This window comes from Leptonotus elevatus, chromosome 15 (genome assembly GCF_054856555.1).
Source record: "Leptonotus elevatus isolate MCC_2025b chromosome 15, RoL_Lele_1.0, whole genome shotgun sequence".
Taxonomy (NCBI): domain Eukaryota; kingdom Metazoa; phylum Chordata; class Actinopteri; order Syngnathiformes; family Syngnathidae; genus Leptonotus; species Leptonotus elevatus.
The window spans coordinates 5,524,240-5,551,096 of NC_141253.1; the positions used below are offsets into that span (position 1 = coordinate 5,524,240).

General features: G+C 42.3%; 1 protein-coding gene across 1 annotated transcript; it reads left to right on the forward strand.

The window, feature by feature from the left end:
• Positions 1–308: 308 nt before the first annotated feature.
• Positions 309–26,669, forward strand: loxhd1a (lipoxygenase homology PLAT domains 1a). Its single transcript, XM_086097278.1, has 41 exons — positions 309–915; positions 1,496–1,610; positions 3,540–3,620; positions 4,841–5,025; positions 6,308–6,406; positions 6,484–6,632; positions 6,965–7,088; positions 7,596–7,846; positions 7,913–8,048; positions 8,125–8,285; positions 8,372–8,458; positions 8,540–8,675; positions 9,622–9,776; positions 9,855–10,015; positions 11,296–11,372; positions 11,627–11,823; positions 12,306–12,498; positions 12,773–12,933; positions 13,091–13,424; positions 13,504–13,655; positions 13,887–14,020; positions 15,303–15,457; positions 15,523–15,627; positions 15,847–15,975; positions 17,107–17,274; positions 17,339–17,520; positions 17,703–17,819; positions 18,784–18,946; positions 19,153–19,307; positions 19,380–19,589; positions 19,731–19,845; positions 19,908–20,116; positions 20,923–21,108; positions 21,212–21,339; positions 21,456–21,573; positions 21,682–21,859; positions 24,149–24,334; positions 24,417–24,587; positions 24,665–24,803; positions 24,895–25,050; positions 26,148–26,669. Exons 1-41 carry the CDS (start codon positions 309–311, stop codon positions 26,626–26,628), a joined length of 7,146 nt encoding a protein of 2,381 aa, XP_085953404.1. The 3' UTR covers positions 26,629–26,669.
• The last annotated feature ends 188 nt before the right edge of the window (positions 26,670–26,857 follow it).

Here is a 26,857-nt window from a genome sequence, read left to right on the forward strand (position 1 = left end):
GCAGGTAAAAGCGAGACAACCCCTGTCCCGTAAAGCGATCCTAACACTATGAATAATGGAGAGCGAGGATAAGTTCTCTCAGTGCAAGTCTCCTTTTTCACACGGCTTTCTCCCAAATGGTCACGTGCCAAGGCGACTAATTTTTCATGAGTGCTGCGCGAGGTTTGTAGTCGGTTTGTAGTCGGTTTGTCCAGGCTGCTTCCGAAGGCCGCGGAAGCAGAACCTCCTCCCTGCAGTCAAGACTTGAAATGAGCTGCCTCAGTTTCCGTCGAAACCTCGGCTCGCTCTAAGGAGAGTGAAGCAAAAAGATGCCATCCAAACAGAAACATTCGAGACTTTTAGAAGAAAGTGAGGAGGTGGACGAGGAAGTGGAAGACGCGCCCGAATCGAAGAAGGCGAGCAGCAAATGCCCCGCTGAAGGCGAGAAGACTCGGAAGAAGGACAAGAGTTCGGAACGTTCTGACAACGGGGGCTCGGAGAAAGACAAGAAAGGTGAAAAAGACAAAAAGAGGAAAAAGAAGGAGGTTGAGAAGGAAAAAGGAGAGCAGAACAACAACGAACCCACCATCACAGAAGACGCAAGCGACGTGACGAAGGAGGAGAAGAAGAAGAAGAAAAAGAAATCCGCCGCGGAGAACCCAGACGGAGTCGATGCTGGGAAGAAGACCAAAGACGGCAAGAAGAAGAAAAAATCCCACAATGAGGGAGACGAACCTGTGGAGGAGGAGGACTCCAAGAAGAAGAAGAAGAAGAAACCAAAGAAGGGATCGGGTGACAGTGATGATGATAAGAAGAAAAAAGGGAAGAAGTCTAAAAACAAGCAAGTGGACTACGCGGCAATCTATCAGACTGAGCTCCTGGACTACCACACGGACTCATCCGACAGTTATGAGGATGTCTACTACAAGAAAAAAGGTGAGATGATCTCTGCTACTTACTTTTTTTTTTTTTTTTTTTTTAAATCCATGGCCTAATTTAAGATTCTACTCTTGGTTGTTGGCGACGCGAATAATTGCTGGTGAATGTGTTGACTCAAAACCATCAGAGGTAGCAAATCCTTGTCCATAAAGTCAAAAGTAAAGCGCGTTAGTTCTTCTGCAATTCGGAGCTCAGGTTTCTCCTTGTGGTCAACTGGCATTTGTTGTGGTTCACTCTGAATGACTTTCACGCCGCCAAAGGTAGATTTGTGTTAAGGCTGTAAAGGTAAACACACAGTCAGCCGGGATTGACTCTCGCGTCGCCACAATTCAAAACAGAAGAAACAGTAGAAAAGTCAAACACCAAGACTTTACACCTGTGACTAAAGGCAAACTGCGGGCAGGGTTTTTTACTTTCTGGACCTGGATTTGCCATCTTTATTTACACAGTAAATCAAACCGAACATAGGTACGGGGTTCTTGAGTCTTCCCCAGTCTGGCAACTGGGAAGCCTTAGTGTCCTTTTTTTTGATGGCATCACATCTTTTTCAAACTAAATTCTCCTCCTCTGGTTCTAGTCTACGAGGTGGTCACTATTACTGGGGACGTCAAGGGAGCCGGGACAGATGCCAACGTGTTTGTTACCCTTTTCGGAGAGTTTGGCGTCACCCCCAAGGTTCATCTGGCAAGCAAGTGAGCAATATATTGTTTATATTTTGGACTCGGTGCATATTCTGTAGCAGTCTTAGACGCTCCTGATTTGTGTGTGGACCCTCGGAAGTCGAACTACGACTAGGAGTCTAGGATTAGTCTTTAGAGTTGGGGTAAGGTTTTTTTTGTTTTGTTTAGGGTTAGGGGTTTAGTCAAAATGTTGGAGTTCCCAGGGTCCAACCTGCAGTCATTTTCCGAAAGGAATGTAATTCTTGCAAAAGTAACTAATTAATATTTTCTATTCCCCTTTTGGTCTTTTCAGCACAGAAAAGAGGTACTTTGAAGGTTTAAGATTCTGTTCCTGGTGTTGGCTTGTATTGTGCAGCACTGTATGAGAGAGCATTCCTTTTATTGAATATCATTTTTCACATATTTTTAACTCTTTATCAAGCACTCAATTCTTTAGATAATTTTCAAATTCAACTAGCAAAGGACGCACCCCTCATTCGGAATATTTCAGTTTCCTTTAGGAACATGAAATTTGTTGGGCATGACTTTTATGAGTAGATAGACAAAAAAAAATCCGTAAAGTAAACAGACAGTAAATTTTAGGGTCATTTTGACCATTCCTTGAAAGATAAGCTATTCCTACAGATTTTTGCCTGATTGCTAAAAAAAAAATGTGATCCTTGTAAACGACAGAGATGTGTCACGGTAAAATGTGAAGAATTTTAGCTGCCGTGGCAAATTTGACAGAACCAGCTACCAAATACGTCTCCTTGCCACGATAAAGGGTTAAATCGCCGTCCAAGCCGAGCCTTCTGACAGGAGCCGTTTGGTCGCCCTAGCAACAGGATGCTCTCTTCTATACAGTATTTGGAGTAAGGCGGAACTACGTGGCATGGCCGGTCTTCTTCCCTATTCCAACGCGAATGGAAGAAGACCACGATGTCGTTTTTTTCCCTTGCGGAACGATCAAATGACCGCCAGGCAGTCGCACATTGATTGACCTATCGGGTTACCGGGCTGCGCAAATAGGACATCCTGACTTTATTGTTGGCCCACGCGGGACCATGTCACCCACACCTTGAGTCGGCGTGCGCGCCACCGTGCATTCAGCGTGTCCATGCTGTGTGACTGCAGCTGATGAAATAGCATGCACGGCGAGCGCATCCAGGAGTTTCACCTTACTCCCACATATGCCACTTATATCAGGTCGCGCCCGTATTGTGTGACTAACAACACGATACGGTCGGTGCCAGCGTGCAACTCTTTTGGAAATTCACTGGAACTCGCCAGTTGCATGAATTCCAAAGTTTGCATCGGGTTTGCTTTTCTTTCCGTAATCACTGTGCCACCCCCCCCCCCCCCCCACCCTCGCCCACAGGTGGCAGATCTAGGGCAGCCAATCATGTGTGGCGGAGAGCCTTCCGTTCTTCAGTACATGACACCGTGCACTTTAATTATACAAGCCTTGGCATGGCTGATAGGTTGCATGTCGGAGAGGTGGGTTTAGAACAAAGAGACGGTGAACCCTCTGAAGTTGAACGTGTCAGCATTCAAACAGAAGCACTGCTTAAGTTGGCAAGTTTGTAAAACGCCAGACATAAGCCAATTCTGCAAAAACTGTAGGAGCATCAAAAGACTGATGTTTTTGTTTGTTCTTTGCTGTTTTGACTAAACTTCAGTTTAAAAAACGTACTTGCTTTATCAAAGGCATTTTGGTGACAGTTTAAAAAATCATGAGCAGCCTCAACAAGAAGGTGAGAAAAGAAGTTAGTGTTAGTATCATCTCCGAACAACTAGACTGGCGTTTCTTTGGAGGTTCCACTGTGTTCTCTATAATATGGGTGCAGCCTTGAAAAAAAATTCAGATTCAGACACCAGACTGGTCCTCAAATCTCATTTCTTATTTTACTGGTAGTACTCTCGTTAGTATGTTTGCCACAATGCTGACTCGTGTTTTTGCAGAAGCCGGACTGCCTTTGAAAAGAATAAGACGGACGTTTTCCGCATCAAAACGCACAATGTGGGTGCGCTCAAGAAGCTAAGGTAAAGTACAAGTTAAGGCTAAAAATCTCATTTTTAAATGAAAATTGTAATCTTTTTTTTTTTATTGTATTTTTTTACCCCCATCACTTATTTAAAAAAAAATACACGAGAATGACATTATTAAAAAAAAAAGTTTTGTTTTTGTTTACCCTACTGGGATTTCTCCTGATACGAAGCAACCTTTGAAACCGTTTTTCCTTCACCTTCCACAGAAATAATAATAATAATAATAATACAAAAAATGAGATAATTAAAAAAAAAAAAAAAAGATAATGACATCACGTAAACATAACCGCTTCTTCTGAATTGCCCAGCTGGTCCATATGCAAGTTCGCTCAGTCTCTTTTCAAGCAAGTCAAGGCAACCTCAGCCAAATATTTGCAGCTTCTTAAAAAGAAAGAGAAAAAAAAATAAAATAAAATAAAATATTTGCAGCTAGGTAACATACAGTACCTCAAAAGTTTTCAACATGGATAATAAAGCCCTTCTTTTACAACATACCTGTATACTGTAAATAAGCAAACAGCATTTGGCAATGTTCAGCGGGATTGACTAATGACTCTTCAGTTGCCTTCCATCGTGCTCTTCTCTCATCATACGCAAAACCATGTAAAACGCTCATGTTGTTTGCTTCTTATCGAGGATTAAAGTTGCTAGTCGCTGGAGGGGTTTCGAAAAGGCAGAAAAACGCAGTATGATGGCAGTTTAAAAGGGGTGAGGTTGAACTTTTTTTTCCCAGCTGTGCAGCACTTCGTTGGATTAGATCCCGCGGTGGGAAGGTTAAGCCCCATCTGCTTTCGGGTGTTAGCATCTTTTAGCGTAGCATAGTGCAGCATATGAGGCGGTTTAAAAATTAATTTCTTCATCGAGTGGATGTGTAATTTCACCGATATACGATCTAAAAAAGGAAGCAAAATATGGTTTAAAGTAGCAGAAAATGCACTTTAAGCCCATGCTAGCAACAAGCTAAATCTTAAGCTAACATAAAGGAGTCTGTATGACAGAATTGATATTCAAATCGAATTATTTGACAACAGATTTGGATTAAAATGTGAGTTTAACAATACCTAAACAGCCCCCCCCCCCCCAAATAATTGAAAGTTTAAATCAGTTAAACATAATTCATAAAATGATTGCTTATACTTCAGCTCTGCCATTTTGTTGAGTGAACGTGACCAACTGAAAATTGACATTACTGCACCGTTGAATTCACCGCGCAGGATCGAACACGACAACACGGGCATGAACGCCAGCTGGTTTTTGGACAGGGTGGTGGTGACCGACATGAGCCGGCCTCACCTGCGCTTCTACTTCGCCTGCAGCAACTGGCTGAGCCGCGAGGAAGGCGACAACCTTTTTGTCAGGGACCTGCTGGGCAGCCTCAACCAGATGGACGTACCCAAATGTGAGCCAAATCCCAAAAAATATTAGTTCTTCATTTTGAGAAAATGTTTAAAAAAATTTTTTATTAATCACACTATACTCACATGCATATTTAATACATTAGATGAGTTTACTCTGTGATAACGTATACCTTTGAGCTATGTAATTAATTGAATAAAGTAAGTTGATCTAGCTATTGGATTTCCATTGAACATTTATACTTGTTCACTCACACACTAATACTAAGCCAAGTATTTGCAATTATTTTTAATCAAAATTTGGCCTGTAAATAAATCAAACAAAAATTTATTCTGAGGGCATTAGGGGCTCACTGTAACACATTAATCCCTGCAGGGAGGCGGGACTTAGAAACACAGGCTGTGGCGCAGTGGAAGAATACATGCAGACTGTGGTCATAAAACCCTGGATAATTTTTCAGGAAAAAGAGAACTTCACGGCCTGGGTTGAAATAACTTTAGAGGCTTTTAAAAACAGGCAACATAAATGAAATTTTAAAAAACAGTTTTTGGCAGATGTTATGGGTGATTAAATACTAAAACACCTCTGTCTGGCTTGTAATTGAATTCCGCTGCCGTGTAATCCTCTGTTGCTATGTGATCTGACGCCTGAGCACCGCAGAATCAATCAGGCGGCCAAAGACACTGCAATTGGCTTTTAACGCACCCACCGTTATAAATGTTTAATCTGGAAAGTGGCTCAATGCGTAGATTAGCCAGGAAACCACACATTCGTACAGTAAATACAAGCGGTGAAGTAAAGTAATTGATGCTGTGGTACATAACGTCAGCCATTGCGTCACAGGATTAGTAACGTCTTCTTTACTACTTTTAGAAGTGGTAGTAATGTACATCGCTACAAGTAGTTTAACATCAACTGAGTTAACTCTTCAAAAATGGCACTCGAAACCCGAGGGTCTCATTCGGGCCAGAGGACCAAATTTGGAAAATTCAGTCTCCTAAATCAGATATATCAGCAACATAAAAATGGGTAAATATATCTATAGATATAGAAAAAAAGAAAAACCTCAGGAAGCCATGCACAAAAGCACAAAAGCACAAAAGCACACATGGTGTCTGACATTTTGGTTCACAGCGGCCATGTTAGGGGTTCTTCAAAGAGAACCCTGACATCAAGATTTTGACTCATTTAGACTAAAGACAGATGGCCAATATCCGGGCCCTTTACAATATAAGTGTCATATGACCTGGTCATCATCAACTTTCAAGTAAACCCAGCCCTTGGTACTGAATTTTATAAAATTTGTGTCCTATTGGTCTTCACAGCAAATAAATACATCGTGAGCGTATTCACCGCCGACATGAAGGGAAGTGGAACTGACGCTGACGTCTTCCTCAACATCTTTGGCGAGCACGGCGACACAGGTCGGGCAAAAATGTTTCTTTTGATTCGCTCGCCTTTTACGTTCACTCTCTCAACACCTTGTACGACTTCGTTGAAGGGGAGCGGCGGCTGGACAGCGACAAGGACAACTTCGAACGCGGCTCGGAGGACAAGTTCACCATCGAGGCTCCCAACCTGGGAAGGCTGAGGAAGATCACCATCGGTCATAACAACAGAGGTTCATCCGCCGGGTGGTTCCTAGATAAGGCGCGTTCTATTAGCCCTGCTGAGAATTATGAAAAAAACGCAAATAAATTGACAACCCTCATAAAAACGTGTCTAATTCTTCATACTTACAGTTTAAACTTTGAATATATCTCAAACTATGATCCTGTGATACTAGCAAACAAACGTGCATGTGCACATGCAGCAAAGATTTTCCATCAAAATTCAGGCTAAGCTACTCGATGCTAACACTAACACAACACGAGGCTGGTCCCCCAATGTTGCCGATCACAACCCCTGAAGTTTTGCTCATCACGGACCGACGTGCTTTGCTTTGCACTCATGTTACCCCCTCATTCCGTTTGGCTGTTCAGGTTGCCATCGATGACATCGGGAATAAAGAAGTGTACGAGTTCCCCGTCAATCGCTGGTTTGCTATGGATGAAGACGATGGCAAAATCCAAAGAGACGTGCTGGTTGGCTCACTGCAACCAATGGGTGAGCGTACCACTCGGCCTTACACTTTAATAAGCAAAATATGGCTCAGTTCTTTACCCTGAGTTTATTTTCTCCCTGGACTATAAGTTGCCGTGCAGGACAAGTCAAATTATTTTTATTTATTTTTTTTTTTTACAAACACCAACACCAAAAACAGTAGCGCTCGGAGACGGGTTCCGTTTGTAAATACGCTCAGAGCACGCATTGTCTCACTCCAACCATAGAGCCTTGTTCAAATGTTCCCATCATTTGCCCGCCCACAAGGTGGCGGTAATGCACCAAAAGCATTACCGCCACCTTGTGGTGAGTGATGCACACAAACAAAGTATTGCCAACTTGGCAACTTCCTCTCTAAATCTAAAGTTAATTTGTAGTTCTAAACATATATACAAGTGTCTAGCAAGGCAGCCAAACTATGAAAAAAAAGTGAGACTTCGAAAAAAATACGGTGCATCTCCAATAAAAGACTATTGGATATCTACTTAAATCAATTTCTGGCCCTGTCAGGGATCGTGTACAACGTTCAAGTGATGACCGGGGACGTGCGGGGCGCGGGCACCAACTCTAAAATCCACATGGTCATGCACGGCCTCAAGGGCATAAAGAACAGTGGCAAAATCTTCCTGGAGGGCGGCGCCTTTGAGCGCGGCCTCATCGACATTTTCAACGTGGAGATCTGCGAGCTGATCAGCCCCCTGAGCAGGGTCACCATCGGGCACGACAACGGGGCCGTGGGTGCTGGCTGGTACTGTGAGAAGGTACGATTGATCACAGACGCTCACACTATTAGAAAGATCCTCACACACGTTCCATTCCTCGTCTAGGTGGTCATCTACTGTCCGTTCACGGGTGTGGAGCAGACGTTCCCGTGCGCGATGTGGCTGGATGAGGACGAGTGCGACGGACTCATCGAGAGGGAGCTCTACGAGATGGTTTCTCTCCGGCAGAGGAAGCACAAGAGTGAGCTCCATCGGGTCACGGACACAGCCGGCGACTGAATTCAAAAAGTTAATTTACTTAACGGTTTGCGCTACAGAGTATCCGTGGTCCTTGTGGATCTGGACCTCGGACCTGAAGGGAGCGGGAACCGACGCCCAGGTATTCCTGCAGATCTACGGCAAGGGCGGCAAATCGGATGAGATCAAACTGGAAAGCAACTCGGACAGTTTTGAACAGGGCCGCCTTGATAAATTCATGGTAATCCCCGGATTATCTATCCACAGACTGCTGAAATTACTTTCATAGTTTTTCTGAAGGTTTAAAAAAATATATAATCCTTTTAGATTGAAATGCCCGACATCGGACGGCTCCTAAAACTGCGCATCTGGCACGAGAAGAGGCACCCGTTTGCCGGCTGGCACTTAGGGAGGGTGAGGGCCTTTTCCGACCGGACAAACATGAGGCCTGGGAGCAAGATTTGTCCTGTCATATAATTTGTGACTTTTTTGCAGATGAGTTTACTGAAGACCTTGACGATGGAGAAATACGAGTTCGAATGCGGCCGCTGGCTCGATGTCAACGAGGATGACAACGAAATTGTGCGAGAGCTGCCGGCGACTGGAGCCCTTTGTGGGGAGCCGCTACCATGTAGGAAACAAGTCAATATTGATATTTATCAATGGAAATACAGTTAAGGAAGATGTCCTTCGTTACCAACCAGAAAGTTATCCAAAAGTGGAACCCTTGACTACTTTTTGTCAATGGAAAGTCAAATGCTAAAACTTTCCATTGACAAAAGTTATCAAGCGAACCCATCGGGTCAGTTTGAAAAGTTAATACCAACGGATCTTGTCGAACTCTTTGTTTGAATTTTAAATGTTCATGTGACCATTTCTGTCAGTACTAACTAATAACATCTTACTGAACAGACCTTACTGGGTACCCTTCAAAAATTACGCCAGAAAACCTCTATCTATTGACAAAAGTTATTAGTTAGCAGTGCACCCGCATAAGCGTGCCCAGGGTACCCAATCATGTCAGCTCCGGAAGAATTTACAGGTTTGTATTGACAGAAATTGTCAAGTTATAAGTGAAAAAGCAAATGATACGCGTTTCCATTGACAACACTTTTTAAGGTGCTTGTGCTGGTACTATTCATCAAGTCGCTATCTTCTTTTTTTTAAAGGGAAACTTGACTCATTTAGCCATTTTCAGCTGTAAAAAAAAGTTCATATTTTTTCTATAATATATTTAAATATGAAAGGGATAACTTAATTATTTTAAATGTACAATTAATACCTTCAAAAACACATTTTGCCACTTGTTGACTGAAAATGACATCACAGGTGCTCAGGAATCAGGTAACGACCAATCGCGGCTCACCTGTTTCTGGGTGTGGTCATGTGACGTTAGCAAACTGAGCCATGATTGGTTGTTGCCTGATTCCTGAGCACGCATGAGGGCATCTTCAGTTGACAGCAAGTAACAAAATGTGTTTTTAAAAGGTATTAATTGTACATAAAAAAGATATTCCTACTGCTGAAAATGGCTAAAAGAGTCAACTATCCTTGTTGGTTTTTGTTTTCTGTCTTAGTGATGAAGTATCGCGTCACCATCTGCACGGGCAACGTCAGCGGCGGCGGCACCGATGCCAGCGTCTTCCTCAACGTCATCGGCGACCTGGGCGACACCGGGGAGCGACTCATGATCATGAGCAAAAACAACGTCAACAAATTCGAAAAAGGCAACGTGAGTGACGAAAACGTCAAACACAAGTGACGTGCGGTTCATGTCACTGCCTTTTTTTCGCTCGATATTTTCCTCCAGCACGACGAGTTTCTCATCGAAGCCGCGTCCCTGGGGCGCGTCCACCGGGTGCGAGTCGGACACGACGGCCGCGGCGGAGGTTGCGGTTGGTTCCTCGATAAGGTCATGGTGAGGGAGGAAGGCCAGCCGGAGTCGTTAGCCATCGAGTTCCCATGTTACAGGCAAGGCAGTCATTTGCAGTTTCTTGCACTTTTGGAAATGTCTCATTTTGCGTTTTTAAAAAAAAATATTTTTGATTTATGTTACAAGGCCATCACAATTCCGGCTCCTGACATCACTTATTAGGCCACGCCCCTTAAGGACATACATCCAACACACAAATACTACACCAGTATGTAAAGTGATTATACTTCATAAAACCAGTAAAAAAAAAAATATACAATACAGTGCTATATTTCTTGATTAAAATCACATCATTGTGTTTCTTTGGCTGGTCTAGATTTCAATTAATTTTATTGGGGAAAATGAATTTATTATACAAATGAATTGAGTTAAGGAAAAAATGAACTGTTAAACTGGTATGTCAAGGTGCCACCGTGTCTTATATACAATTTTTTTTATTTTAATGTGGCCAACTGTTTTTGCATATCCAGTAACTCATCACGGTTGCAAACTCTTCTCCATGTCATTCTGATTGTAATGAATAACATGTGAGACATTTTCTACAAACACTCAACATGACCAGTTGCTCCTGTATTTCTGCCCGGCAACAGCGCCAGCTTAAGAAAGCTTCCTGATTGGCTGTCGTTACATTTTTTTTAAGTCACAATCACAGAGCCTGTAGCTGTGCTGGATTTGCCATTGTACGTATTGAACAGGTTATTATTAACGCTTTACGAGAAGATTGGAGATTTTTTTTTAATCATGCTTAACACATGGGACATCAGGACATCCTTTTAGAAACATCTCATAATAATCAGTCGGTTGATCACTTCCTGAAATGTGTCTACGTGCGTAGTAGCCCTTCTTTAGTCGTTTGAGAGATTTCTGGCAATTGTATGTCTCCAAACCTAAGAACAGCCCAAAATGATTGTGCCTCAGTGTATTCGCTCCATGTCATTGGTACTAATTCTCTTGTTCTCTTAACGCATTTAAGCCCCTGCTGCGTCGGCAAACAAAAGATCCAAAAGGCCTGATAAGTGCAGTAAATTGGGCCTGCGCGGGTGAGACGGCTCTCCAGTTGCATGCCATTAAGTTGTTAGGCAGCTGATGGATGGGTTTCGCCTTACAAATAGGGACTAAATGCACAGTGGTCAGACAGCTGTCTCTTTCAGTCATCGGAGCCCAGCGGTCAGGCTGCCGTGCTGTGTTACATCTGGAAAGTGTCCTGGTCTGCTTTCTGTTATTGGGATTGATCACGTTCCCATTTGATCGATGAATTTCTAGGACTGATTCGCCCCCCTCAGGTCAACTATGGTTCAACGAATGTGTCTCCAATCAGGTGGTTGGACCGCAATGAAGACGACGGGCAGATTGTCCGCGAGTTGGTTCCAGCCGGAGAAGGCCTGCGTCTTTTTAGTGAGTGCTGTAATCTCAAGCATATTTGCGGTTCAATGCGATGTTTTACAAGATGACTTTGTAGTCATTTTGACCCTGTAAAGCCAATTATATAATTATTATTTATTTATTTAAAAAAAAAAAAATTAATTCTTAAAGAGCTCAGTATTGTTCATTCGGTAATGTCATCACCATTGCTCTTCTTTTTTTTTTTTTTTTTATATAAATTTTAAGGGCCATCAATTAACCAACTGTTCGTTTCCCTCCCCCTGCAGATGTCAGCTACCACATCGCCATCAAGACGGGCAGCGTGAACGGCGCCAGCTCCGACTCTCGCGTGTTCGTCAAGCTCTACGGCGAGAGGGGCGACACCGGCAAGATAACCCTGGCGGTTTCCGACAACGACCTGAGGAACTACTTCGAGACCGGTCGCACGGACATCTTCACCATAGAAACCTCCGACATCGGAAAGGTACGCTCAGAAATGATCGGCTTTCAAACCAAGGTAATTACAGTTTGCAAAAACAAACAAAATAACAAAAAAATAGGACTGAAAATATTTTTGTTACCTTTAATGTAATAATATATAATATGGTGGAACGGTAGCTGAGTGGTTAGCACATTTGCCTGTTTTATTTGATTTATAAAAGGTCAATGAAATTGATCTAACCACAGAAACAGCATTTTACACTTATTGCCCTTAGTTTTCTGTTCATATGTTCTAAAATAATTTTGAAATGGTATTTTTTTGTGCAGGTTTTATTACCCTATTTTACATAAAACTAAAACTAATACTAAAACTAATTAAAAATCAGCTAAAATTAAGAATTTGTTACAAATAAATAAATAATTCAAATACTCACTCTCACTGAATTTGAAAAACAAAAGTTAAAATTGAAAAAAAAAAATTGTATATAAACTATTCTAACCTTTGGCACATCATCTTTGGCGCAGATTAACCGACTCCTCATCGGCCACACCAATGAAGGCCTGCGAGCCGGCTGGTTCCTGGACAGCGTTCAGATCTCGGTGCCGGTCCAGGGCAAGCAGTACATGTTCCCCAGCCACCGCTGGCTCTGCAAGGACGAGGCTGATGGCAAAGTGGAGGTGGAGATCTATCCCAGCGAGATCCTGGACATGGAGAAATGTAAATAATCAAACCTTAATTCGTTAGTTCATGAATATATCCCTGAGTCACTGATTTTGTGCTGAGGCCAAAGACCCCTTTGATATAAAAGTATTGGCTTTGGCACCTTTTTTTTGTACCAAGGGTGTTTTCACTCCTTCTCCAACCACGCTTAGATCAGTAAACAGTTGTATCTCAAATCCTTGTTCCCCGTTGAAATGAATAAAAATGCCATTAATCTGTTCCAAATCCCTCTAAAAAAAAAAAAAAAATTCCCCATTCTGTTCCGCGACAGTGGTCAACTACGAAGTGAGCGTGGTCACGGGGGACGTACGCACAGGCGGGACCAACGCCAATGTCTTCTGTCAAATATACGGAGATGAGGGAAAAACCGAAGTTCTTCCCCTGAAGAGCCGCTCTAACAATTTTGAACGCGGCACCACTGAGATCTTCAAGGTCAGTATCAAGGTCTTGTTTTCAATGGTGGGAAGAAACAAAGCACAAATAGTTCATTACTGTGTATAATATACTGTAATGGCCTCGCCACCTCCTGCTTGTGTTTGCAATCCGATTTAAACGCCTCGACCGCTCCGCTTGCCTTCCGCTTGGCCAGATAGAAGCCCAGGATGTGGGCAAGATCTACAAGCTGCGGATCTACCACGACGGCAAGGGCATCGGCGACGGCTGGTTCCTGGAGTCGGTGGACATCAAACGCCTGACGACGGCCATGGTGCAGGTGGAGGTGAAGCGGGAGGACGCCAAGAAGGATAAGAAGAAGGACAAGAAGAAGAAGAAGAAAGATGAAGAGGAGGAGGTGGAGATGGTGGAGGAGCTCCGCGAGGTCGTGGAGACGTTCAGCTTCCCTTGCAACCGCTGGCTGGCCAGGGACGAGGAGGACGGCGAGATCGTGGTAGAGCTCCTGACCGACGACGACGAAGACCTCGAGGGTAAACGAACTCACATGTACCCGAGGGAGGGCGGAAACGTCACACTTTATAATTAACGCTTTTGTTTCCTTTCCGTCAGTTAACTCTTACGAGGCGCACGTGTTCACGGGGCATCTGTGGGGGGCGGGCACCGACGCCAAAGTTTACATCAACGTCTACGGCGAAACCGGCGACACGGGCGAGCGCCGCTTCAGGAAGTCCAACCACCTCAATAAATTTGAGAGAGGTCAGGTAAGCTCAGTGGCATTTGGTGCAACTTTCTTTCCTTTTTAAAAATGACTGTTTGGGCCACACTGACAAGAAACAGAATTTAAAATTGCATTTTTTCTTAAAAACAACTAAAATACAAAAGGGTACAAAATTCATGTTTTTTTTCAAGAGTAAGGTTGGAAAGTTATGAGTAAAAAACAGTCAAATGACAACATTGACACTTCCTCACCTTTTGATTGTGTGTGGCACAAGGAGGACTTGTTCAGCATTACGGCCGTGGACCTGGGCACGCTGAAGAAGCTGAGGATCCGACATGACAACAGCCAGGCCGGGGCGGGCTGGTTCCTGGACAGGGTGGAGATTGTCGACAACAAGGATGACACCACGTGAGTCACTCGCAAATAAGTAATAGATTGTTTGGTAGTCATGATAATATTCTCTTGGATTTGTATAGCACCATTAAAGAGGCCCAAGCATGCAGTAAATAAATATTTAAAACTGGTTTGAATAAACATGACTATTTACTGTTAAAACTAATTGTTCAAATAAATCAAAACTTTCTTCCTCATACTTTTCCAACTGTTTTTCTTGGTAAAAAAATTATTAAAATTATTGTTATAAGATTATTTTTTCCCCCTGAGGATGTTATGTTAAAATGTATTGAATTCATAAAAACTACATATTTTTGTATATATTGTGGTACTCTGAATGAATACATAAATAAATAAAACATCTAACTTTTGTCTTAAAATTAAAAAATATATATTTTATTTTAATATGTCAATCACTTAGGTTTTTCCTTTCCCAAAATATTAGTTTTAAAATTATTACTACAATAAATACATAAATAATAGGTTAAAAAAAATTCTCAGAATTTACCAACTTTTACTGAAAAACATGTTTTATTCTTGTAAAAATATTTTAGGAATAATATTTTGAAAATTTATATTTAATTATATTTAATTATTAAGATATAGTGTTTACTTTTATTTCATTGACAAATTTAATATTTTTTTCTTGTAACGTTCTGAATTATTTTTTTTCTAAAAATATTTATTTTGAAAATGATCATTACAAGAATAAAAATTCATACTGTCATACTTTATCATCATATTTCTTAAATAATGTACTTTTTTTAAGCATGACCAAAATATGTATTTCAATATTTTATTTTATTGATTTATGTTTTAAAAAAGCCATATATGCAATAAAATAAATAAAATAAAAAATCGTAACATTTTGTAATGCATGCGTTTAAGCTGGGCAGTGAGCATGTACTGGTAAAACATAATATGTGATGCTTATTTACTGTAAGTGCAACACTGACGTAGTGAGCTTCATTCACATGCACATGGAATGTTGTATAGCACCTCCATGTGGCAAGAAATGGTACTTACCCAATAAATGCAGACCTGGTAAAGCCTTTACCTATTAGAGGCTTATACAGTATTCAATTCATGAACACATTTATTTTAAGAGTTTTAATAATGAAATAATTATGATGAAAATAATGGGAATAGGTTAAAAAAATGTTTTTTGATGAACTACAAATATTTGAATTTGTGGCCTTTTCATCATCACTGTTGCTCTGATCAAATGTTATAAATAATCCATTAAAGTAATTATCATTTGAAAGAACCTGGCGGATGCCCACATCTTGTGTTCCAGGTACTTCTTCCCATGCAAGCGATGGCTGGCGGTCGACGAGGACGACGGGCAGCTGGCCAGGGAGCTGGTCCCAGTGGACGAAGCCTTCATGAAGAAAGGCGACGACGAGGATGATGACGGCGACTCTGACGCCACGCTGGGCCTGGAACAGAAAGGTGAGGCCCACCAGAATTAGAAATGAATACATAAATAAGACACTAAACTGCACTCGTTACTGCAGCCATGTCCACCACGTACACGGTGAGGATAAAAACTGGGGAGAAGAAGTATGCCGGTACGGACGCCAATGTGTTTATGACCCTGTATGGTACCAAAGACGACACAGGTGGGACGCTTCATTACACTTTACAAGCCTATATTGAGCCAAAGCACATATTTTATGAGAAAAGTCTCATGACATACCACCAAAAATATGTATATAGTGCTGTATGCTGTGATATATACAATGCCTACTTGGCTACACAAGATCAAAAATATTAGAAACAGCTGTGAGGACGATGCAGTGGCATTTTACTGAATTTTTTGCTGTTTCTTCGAACGCCAGGGATCATTAACTTGAAGGCCTCCAAGACGCACAAGAACAAGTTTGAACGGGGCATGATCGACGAGTTCACGGTGGAGGCGGTTGATATCGGGCCGCTCAAGAAGTTAAGCATAGGACACGACAACCGCGGTACGGCCATGCTTGCGAAAATGCCTAAAAGCTCTCCTGGTTCGAACTTGGCTATAAAAGACGCGTTTTCATTCTAATTTGTTGGTTTGGGAGAGAAGTAGGGAGGATCATTTCAATACTGCTTTTCTGATTGATTCTCATTGATAGTTTGACATCACTGATAAGAGTAATCACCCCTATATCCATCCAGACCACCCCCTGCAATAAGTGGAATTCACAGTATCAAAATACCCTTTTTTAATACTCCCTAGGCAAAATTTAAGAAACACGTTTTTAAAATACTAATCTATTTAAACACATATAATGTAGTGAAAAATAGCAAGAAAATAGTTAACACAAAATTATTGTACAAACAGTAAATCCATTTTTTTCCTAAACAAACCTCTATAATGCCAAAGAAATTTACATTATAAAATGAACTTACAGCAGATGACCTTCAATCATTTTCAACAAAAACTAGACTGTAATGAAAAACTTCCTGTTTTAGTTCTTCTGCTTGTAAAATGTACACCTCAGCTAAATTGTGCCACCGTCTAGTGGTTGGCAGTGGAATTACATGCACTATAGAGCCGGTGATCAGTCCAGGAAGTACCCCATCCCACGTTTCTCGCCAAAGGTCAACACAAATGAGGACAGGTGCCATAGAGAATGAATGTGTGAATGACTGGGGCCCAAATATTCGGACCCTGTGTTACGGTGTGGTCACGGAGCGGCGTGGTGTCTGTCGGCGTGTGAAGTGGAGGACCCAAAATGCAGGGAGGCAGGAGAACCACAGCAGGAGTGCGGGCGAAACTGGCGTGCTTTATTTTACAGAAAACACTAACCAGGGTACTGGTTAATGCTAACTAAACAACAAACTGAAAAGATACAAAATCAAAATGACAGACAGAACTCCGGGGGTGACCGTGACAAGAGGCAATGATCCCACGCTGACTGATCACCACCCGGGAACTAAATACACCCACACTAATTGGGTAACTAGCCACACCTGGGGCCAGGCACAAGTGGCTGAGGGCCCGGATTGGTCAACCCGCTGGAACCCACTCAGGACCAATCGGGACCCTCAACCAAAACCAGATCTTCCCAGACGTGACACCCTGACCCTCAGTTTTGGTTGTCGTGGTTCTTTAGGGGGTGGCTCGGCAGGCTGGTTCCTGGACTGGGTGGAGATAAACGCACCTTCGCTGGGGCAGAAACTTCGCTTTCCATGTGGCCGCTGGTTGGATAAAGGGGAGGACGACGGCGCCATCTCCAGGGATCTTTTTCCCAATCCTCTTCAAACGGAACTTTACACGCCATGTAAGACTGCTAAACACCATCACGTTCTTCCCAACACATTTGATAATGTTTTTGTTTTTTCTAGTTGTCCCTTATGAGTTCAAAATCTTCACGAGCGACGTGTTCGGAGCGGGCACGGACGCGGACGTCTTCGTGGTCCTGTACGGAAGAGACGCCGTGTGCACGCAACAAAAGCGACTGTGCGTCAACAAGAGGGAGCGGATGATGTACTTCGAGAGGGGAGCAGAGGACATGTTCATTGTTGAGGTACAGAGATAGCAAAATCAACCCTAGTTCATGGAAATCTACAGTTTGTTTATAGTTTTTGTTACCGACACTACACAAAATGGACAGTATTTTTTTAAATACTTTTTATACTCTCGATCTTATTTTGAATACGTTGAAAAAGTGGCTTATGTTATGATGCTTTCCTCATGTGCTCGCTGAAGCTGGAGGTCGTCGGCGAGGTCATTGAGAAGATCCGCATCGGTCACGACAACCGCGGCGTCAACCCGGGATGGCACCTGGACCGAGTGGAGATCCGACGTCTGCTCAAGAAGGGAAAGGTGCAGCCCCGATTCAATGCTGAATTACACCTCACTCATCCAATCCAAATTCAAGGTGGAAATGATGATTATATTCAACAAAAAATAACATTGAATGTTATATACCCAGTAATGTTGTTTTTTTTTTTTAATGTATACATTTCAAAAGTATATTCACATGTTCTTTTATTTAGTTTGATTTACATTTTTGGATTAATGGTCTATTTGTCTTTTTTATTTTTTTATTTTTTTTATATGATTTATGCTCTCTCAAGGAAGGCTATATATATATATATATATATATAAATAATGTAAAAAAACAAACCAAAAAAAACTATTATTTATTTAACCAATCAATCAAATGTCTACTTTTCTATTCTTTAAAAATAAAAAAATATTAAAAGTACTCTATACCTTTATTTTATTTTTTTAAGTTGGGCTGCCCATGTCCATCATAGCATGTAACTAAACCTAAATAATCATGTAATATAATCAATAAAAAGTTGTCAAATACAATGCAAGACTAATTTAAAAAAACAAATTACTAAAATGCTGGTTGAATAAAATGCTAATTATTGGGAAACAAAAAAAATATATATTAAAATAAACAAATATTTACATAAATTAATTTGGAATGATGGTTGAGCAACTTTCAGTATATACTATAAAGCCAAATAGCTAACGGTAATAAATTCATTTTAACGTTTTCAGAAAAAAAAGAGTGGGGGGGGGGGGAGTCAAGTTGCCGCAATTCAACCTTCGTTGAACGAGAACCAATCATTTGTAGAAGCGCATGGCTATCTTTCATTTCTATTTTAAGGTAAATTATCCTATGATGCTAACCAAGTGCTAAAGCGTAAGAATGGCGCCACAAAAACGTGCAGTTACACAAACTCAACATCCTGCTCACATGCTAGATACAGTAAGTCAACTCGCTTTAGGCAGGTGGCGCTGTTCTCACCGCAGACCGGACTGGTCGTTGCAGGGCTCGGAGACGGTCATCTTCCCGTGCGAGCGCTGGCTCGCCAAGTCGGAGGACGATGGCGAGACTGTGAGGGAGCTGGTGCCCTCCGACATCATCACTGAGAAGCTGTCGCGAGACGGCAGCCTGAAAATCACCGAGGTGGAGGTGGAGGACGCCCTGGAGAGTACGACAAACATTACAACACTAATGTTTAAACAAATACTCAAATTTGGCCTGTTTACTGATTGTACTGTACTCTGCCTCGTCGTGGAGTCCATGGCTTAGCCTAAATTGAGGATTTGACCTCAGAAATGTTCAAGTTTGGTCCAATTGTTGGTATGCGTGTACGCTACTACTGACTTGTGTATGTTCGTCTCCGTTCATCTGCAGCGCACACATACAAAGTGTCAGTGATGACCGGCGACATGTACGGGGCGGGCACCGACGCCAACGTGTTCCTCACCATCTACGGCGACTTGGGCGACACCGGCGAGAGGAAGCTCAGCAAGTCGGAGAACAACAGCAACAAATTTGAGCGAGGATCCGTAAGGAAACGTCGACCATGAAGAAGAATCCCCCCGCAATTAATAAACAACGCCGAGTTGACTTTCTCACAGGTGGACAAGTTCACCATAGAGGCTGTGGACCTGGGGCAGGTGTTCAAGATCAAGATCCGCCACGATAACAGCTTGATGAGTGCCGACTGGTACCTGGACCAGGTGGAGGTTCTCAACGAGGACACGGAGGAGGTCTTCCTCTTTTTGTGTGAGCGGTGGCTGTCCACGAAGAGGGAGGACCGCCGCATCCAGAGAGTTTTCTACATTAAGGTAACACCAAAAACCTTCCAAATTATAAAAAAAATAATAATAATAAATAAAATTTAATAATTAAAAAAATATATATAAAAAATTATATATATATATATATATATATATGAAATAAAATATGCCAATGCGTGGTTCTTTCAGGGCTACGAGGGCGTCCGAGAAAGCCTGAATACCAAGAAGTCAACCTTGAAAAGCGTCGACAACAACATGAACAAAAAGAGCAAAAAGAAGGAAGAGGAGGAAGAGGATCTCCCAGGTATTAGCACGTACGACCTCCATCTTACGCCGAATGACTTTAAGCAGAACTTTCCTGCGCAGTCATACCGTACCACATTACGCTGTCCACCGGGTTGGAGCGAGACGCCGGCACCACCAGCAGGGCCTATGTCATCATTATCGGGGCCAATCACAGCCGCACGGAGAGGCTCTGGCTGGACCCGCCGGATGGGAGAAAGGGCCTTCAGGCCGGATCTTTGGAAAGCTTCGAGTGCCACGGCGGAGATGTGTGGGAGATCAAAAAGGTTGAGGTGAGTGTCCGCCCGCTAACTCACTGTAATCCCACAACCCTAACTAGCCCCCTACTCTAAACGACTAAACCAGGGGTCTGCAACCGGCGGCTCTGGAGCCACAAGACTTTTTAGTCCCTCTCCTGTGGCTCCCTGTGGATCTCTAAAAAAATAGTAGAAATTAATATATGTTTTTATATTTATTTTAATTTTTTTAGATAAAATATTCTTTGACTAAGTTAATGATTCAGATTTAAAAAAAAATACTTTTATATTTAAAAAAAAAGTCAGAGTCCAAATTTGTAAGTTGTCAGAAAAAAAAGACAAAAGGTAAATGAAAAAGTTTTTTTTAATTACCTAAAAATGTCCATAAAGTGACCAAAAAATGCCCAAAATAGCAGAAAATTACTATATAATGTACAAAAAATGGCCCAAAAAGTATTTTAAAAAGGCAGAAAAGAAAATGTTCAAAAAGTAACCATAAAATGTCCATAAAAAAGATGAAAGGCAGAAAATTACCATGTCTTTGAAATTCCCCAAAAAGGCAGAAAATGTATTATTTAAAAAAAAAAAAAAGGCAGAAGTAAAACGTTGACTATAAAATGTCCAAAGACAAAAGAAGAAATAACAAAAATTACAATAAAATGTCAAAAATGCCAGAATAAAATCTATAGCAAAAGAGGTAGAAAAAATGTCCAAAAATGTCCAAAAAAGGAAGAAGAGAGGCAAATAATCACCATAATATGTCCTTACTGTGTTGTTCATCATCAATGGCTCTTTTAGCAGTAAAGGTCGCTGACCCCTGGACTACACCCTCCTCCTTACAGCTCGGCCATGATGGTGCCACTCCCGAGAGCTGCTGGCTGGTAGATGAGCTCTCCGTTGCCGTGCCAACAAAAGGGGTCAAATATATATTTAATTGCGCATGCTGGCTGGCCAAAGATCGCGGTGACGGCCTGACTGCCAGAGTTTTCAACGTGCTGGATGCAGAAGCCGTTTCCATCTCCCAGAAAGTGCGTGGCCTCCGGTTCTGACCTCCACAAAGGCTTAAACACGAATCCACCTTGAATCTCAAGAGCTCAGAATTGTCCTAAAATCGTCGTGGTCCTCTCATAGGTCATTTATGAGGTCACTGTGGCCACGGGTGACGTACAAAACGCAGGAACAGACACCGAGATCTTTATGACAGTGTTTGGTGCCAACGGTAGTACGGAAGAAATGTTGCTGCAGAAGAACGAGGACAGGTGAGACCCCAGAACAATGGGACATAAAGACATTTTGACAAGACTCTGAATTTCTACTCGAGTGTGACGTGACTATACTTTCGCCCTCTGAATTAAGTTTCCAAACTAATTTTCAGGTTCGAGCGAGGTCAGGAGGACATTTTTAACATGGAGATCGATGACATCGCCCCACTCAGGAAAATGAGGCTACGCATCGACGGCTCAGGCAGCAGACCGGATTGGTTCCTTGATACGGTTGGTCCGCCTCATCTAACAAGAGACTTCCGGGCAGACCATATCAAGACTTGCTCTCTCCGTTGATAGTCCGAAGTTCTTCCTGTGATCAGACGATGACTTCTTCAGGTGACCATGCGCAACCTGACCATGGGGGAGGTGTCCGTGTTCACCTATGAGGAGTGGCTGTCCAGGACACGTGGACCCAAAAGGACCATGATTTGCGAAATGGCTGCAGTGGTGGACGAGGAGACAATGGTGGAGATCACCACCTACGTGATTCAGGTCAAGACTGGCGACGTCACAGGTGGGTCTTCATTGTGGATGTCATGCATCGGACGTCGGATGACAAGTGCCCTGTGATTGATTGGCGACCATTCCGGGGTGTTCGTTGCCATTCGTCAGCTGGAGTAGATGTAGTATGGTATGATTTCTCCTGATTGGAGCCAGATGATTACTCACCAATGGTTGCAAACAGCATGTAAATAAGTCACACATATAGATATAATGTTGTATGGGCTCCAAAACAACTGCATCTTTTTTTTTTTATTCCTCCCTGGTGAAAGGTCCGATACAGGTACTGTATGTCAGGACGTTGGAACTTGAAGGACGTCTCCAATTGTCCGTGCAGGGATATGCTTTGTCATTGTGGTAGTACCTTCAAACTTCTGGGCTTCTAGGACGGGGGCAAGCAAACCCAACTCGCTGCCTGGCCAGAGCTCAGATAAATACAGAAGGTTGAGGTCAGGAAGAGAATCTAACAGTAAAACCAAAATGGAGTGAAAAATAATTTGATGAAAGGAGCGCAATTAGGAGAAACATTTGGAGAAGACTCATCCAAAACAGCAACCCAAATAGTCAAAAGCTGAGAAGAAGACCGTGCATGCCGCTCATTGACTTTTCTGATATTTCCACAAGGCAAATGTTTTCATTACACGGTGAAAACAAACGGTGTATTGTAGCCTATTGCTTTTGCCTGTGACTAGCATACAAACCAGGCAGATTGTTATCGTAGTCAAAAGTAATTTAATCACATTATCAAATCAAAAATAATACTCACCATTCACCAATCAAATTACAATAAGCCAAACTCGTAGAACTAAAAGTTCAAACATACAAATAAGAAAACACATTACATTTACTACGAGCATAGCCTTAAGCTAATAGCGACAGAAAATGCAAAAAGAATACTTAGCCGCTGCGAGGCGAAACGTAGTCCTGCCTCGCCAATGAGGCATCGGCATCGGATAATGGCCTCTTCTGGGACTCTAAATCACAGATCCATCTGCATCGACAATGGGAGAAGCCGGGCTACCCTAACCCTAACCCTAACCCTAACCCTAACCCTAACCCTAACCAGAATACATTTATAAATGCCAAACAAAGCCAATATTTAATAGGACAGTCAAATCCTAGCGAGCGACGTTTTTACATACTTCCAAAAATCCACAAGGACCCGGAAAAAATGGACAATTCCTTATGAAGTCCCGCCTGGGAGACCGATAGTTTCGGATTGCGGGAGTGACACGTATGCCACGGCCGAATTCTTGGACCACTACTTGAACCCGCTCTCAACGAGGCATCCATCATTTGTTTGAGACACGTACCATTTTATCGAAATGGTTAAAAAGGTGCGAGTCGCTTCCGATTTTTATTTTTTCTCCATGGACGTTGAAAGCTTGTACACAAACATCCCGATTTCAGCGGGGATAGAATGCGTCAGGAGACATTTGAGAAGTTTCCAGACCCTACGCGACCGGATTCGGACCTATCGAAATTATTAGAAATAAATTTGACCAGGAACGATTTTTGTTTTTGATGAAAAATATTACCTCCAAATAAAAGGAACAGCGATGGGGAAGAAATTTGCCCCATCTTATGCAAATATCTTCATGGCAAATTGGGAATGTGAAGTTTTGGCCAAATGTGTCCAAAAACCGATAGGCTATCTGCGGTATTTGGATGACATATGGGGCATATGGACTGGGACGCCAGCCCGCACTTCAGTGGAAGGAACGTGACGACGGGAGGTACCAAGGACGGAAGGACCGTGCGATTCCCTTTCGCTCCAGGAGGGGGGGATCAATTCCCCTTATCCTGGTCGAGGAAGGGCTCAATCCCTCATTCCTTTTTTTTTTTTCTAAAGAGCTCAGTATTGTTCATTCGGAAATATATATATATATATAATTTTTTTTTGTATTTTTTTTTTGTATGTGGGTGAGTATGTGTATGTGCGTGCGTGCGTGCGTGCGTGTATTTGTTAGCTCACCAATCCCTCATTCCTAACCCTAACCCTTAACCCTTAACCCTTAACCCCTAATATAATATCACTTAAAGTAAGATGGGGAAGCGATACAGACAGGAGGTTCACATTTGATGCTCCTTTCTTCTATTTAAAAGTCTCATTCAAACCACGGATGACTCTTGTTCTCTCTTTCATTACCAAAGCAATGAGCAATACATGATTAAGGTATTAAAGTTGAGGGAGACTCTTCTCCCATTCTCACTCTGGCTATAATAATAATAATAATAATAATAATGTCCAAAGGTGTGGAATTGTTTGCCTATATGCACCCTGCCCTTGTCTGACCTTCAGGAGCCGGCACCGACGCCAACGTTTGTGTCATCATTTTCGGCGAGAACGGCGACACGGGGACGCTGGCGTTGAAAGAGTGCAACAGGTCCAACAAGTTTGAGCGCAAGCAGGTGGACACCTTCCGCTTTCCGGACATCCTAAGCTTAGGCGACCTCTCTAAAATCCGAGTGTGGCATGATAACACAGGTTAGCCCCCCCCAACGCCCCAAAAAGAAAAAGGCTCCGATCAGTCCCTTGGTGGTGACTTATTACCTCCTGGAAATTGCAGGTCTCGCACCAGGGTGGCAATTGGACTACATCGACGTGAAGGATGAGCTCATGGACAAGACCTTCCGCTTCCCCTGCGACCGCTGGCTCGCCAAAAATGACGGCGACGGACAGATAATGAGGGAGCTGGCGTGCGCCAACAACGAATACCTGGACCTCGATGAGAAAACCAGTAATCTAAAGAACGTGATTTTTTTTTTCCCAGCGCGACATTCGACGTTATTTACCTTTCTTACGTTCTCCCCAAAGAGTACGAAATTTGCGTCACCACCGCGGACACGGCAGAGGCTGAAACCAAAGACAACGCTTGGATCGTGTTGGAAGGGAGGAAGGGCCGATCAAAGGAGTTCTTGATGGAGAACTCGTCAAAGAAGAGAAGGTTTTTACGGTAGGTACTTGGTCTGCCGGCTACCATCGTGATCGCACGTCTTAAATCGAAATTTGATTTTTAACTTTGTCTTCCACTTCCCTGTTTCTAGCGGAAACCTTGACAGGTTCGAGTTTACGTCGAAAAACCTGGGCGACATCGTCAGCATCTGCGTGGGTCACGCGTCCAAGGATGGAAAGAAAGTCAAGACGGAGCTTTACTGGCACGCAGAAGAGGTGGTGGTCACTGAAAGAGAGCTGGGCAACAAGTAAGGAAGGCCCTGGGGCAGATTAGACTGGCATAGCAACACATAGAAATTGAGATTTGATTGGATGAAGGCAATGCAGCCACGAGGAAACACTGAAATGAAGAGAAAAGACCATTAGGAATGAATGAATGCAATTTCGTGAAACAATTTTGTAAATGTAGGTTCTTTACTGTCAAAAGAGCCATTTTAGGCCAAATAAATAAGAAAAAAAATCTGCCTGAAGCCGCAGAAGCTTTGAACATTGTAATGAACGAAACAGTGTGTTAGTATAATTTACCCAGGGCCCAAGAGTTTAACATAACAGAAAATATGCAACATCCAATATTTTGAGATTCATTTTCTTCTACTTTTTGTTTTTTCTCTCCAGATTTAGGTTTTCATACATTTTTAGACTTTTCTGCTTTTCTGTCAAATGTCTGACATTTTATGTTTTTTATTTATTTTTTAGCTTTTTTTTTCCTGCCTTTTTTTTTAAATACAGATTTTCAGACATTTTTGGGCAATTTTGTGGACATTGTATGGTAATTTGGGGGATTTCTTCTTTTGTTTTTGAACATTTTACAGTTACTTTTTGAATGTTTTTTCTCCCTGCCTTTTCTTGAAAATTAATTTTCTGACATTTATTTATCAGATTATTTTTTTTTATCTGCATTTCTTCTCGGGACATTTTATGGTTACTTTACTTATGTTTATCTGTATAAATATATAAATATATATAAATATATATATATATATATATATATATGATGGTAATTTAGTGTTTTTCTTTTTCTGACACATGGTCACTTTTTGGACTTTTTTTTTTTTATTAATTTTTTACTTCATCTACCTTTTAGTCTCTCTTTTTCTACAATTTAAGATTTAAAAAAATATTTTAAATCAATTAATTTAAAGAATATTTAATCTAAAAAATATATATATATATATACGTATGTAAAAACTATTTCTACTCATTTTTGGGGGAGATCCACAAGGAACTAAAGTACCAAATGTGTCTCCAGAGCCGCAGGTTGCGGACCCCTGATTAAGGCCCACCACTGGGAAAAAAAAACTTGTTGTCAAAATCGGATCATTTAGATCCTGCTCGTCACCATCAGGTACATCTTCCACTGCGACGCCCTGGTCCCACTGTCGGCGAAGAGGGACGACTTCTTGACCTTTGAGTGCACCAAGGCCATCGAGAGCTTCGCCAGCAAGGCCTGCAGCCTGGTGCCCGTCAAATACGAGATTATCGTCATCACGGGCGACGAGAAAGGAGCCGGCACAGACGCCAATGTCTTCATCACCGTCTTCGGCTCCAACGGTGACTCGGGTCGGCGGCAGCTACGGCAGAAGTTGCGCAACCTCTTCGAGCGCGAGCAGACGGACCGCTTCCTGCTGGAAATGCTGGACATGGGCGAGTTGCAGAAGGTGCGGGTGGAGCATGACAACTCGGGCCTGCATCCTGGATGGCTGCTGGGCCGAGTGGAGGTCACCAACACGGCCAATGGCGTCACCACCATTTTCCTGTGCGGCAAGTGGCTGGACACGAAGAGGGCGGACGGACAGATCGCCAGAGTCCTCTACCCCAAATACTAAACAGTCATTGATACATTTGTTTACATCGGGAAATGTGACAAAGTTTTACATACCTAGCTTTTTTTTGTTTGTTTGAATTGGTCGGGGGGGGGGGGGGGGTTAGTGCCATTCTCTTTAAGCCCAGTCTCCACAAGAGTTTTGTATAAGCAATTAAATAATTGTAATATCAAGGCCTTTTCTCATGATATTCCATCTTGTTTAATGACTTTACTCTCTTAATGTGACAAGA

Excerpts from the sequence above, each read along its gene's own strand:
- loxhd1a (XM_086097278.1), top strand. The coding sequence starts at position 309 with ATGCCATCCAAACAGAAACATTCGAGACTTTTAGAAGAAAGTGAGGAG. Across the intron at positions 8,286-8,371 it reads GCCGCCTTGATAAATTCATG|ATTGAAATGCCCGACATCGG; the intron begins GTAATCCCCGGA and ends TAATCCTTTTAG. Across the intron at positions 21,109-21,211 it reads CCGTTTCCATCTCCCAGAAA|GTCATTTATGAGGTCACTGT; the intron begins GTGCGTGGCCTC and ends GTCCTCTCATAG.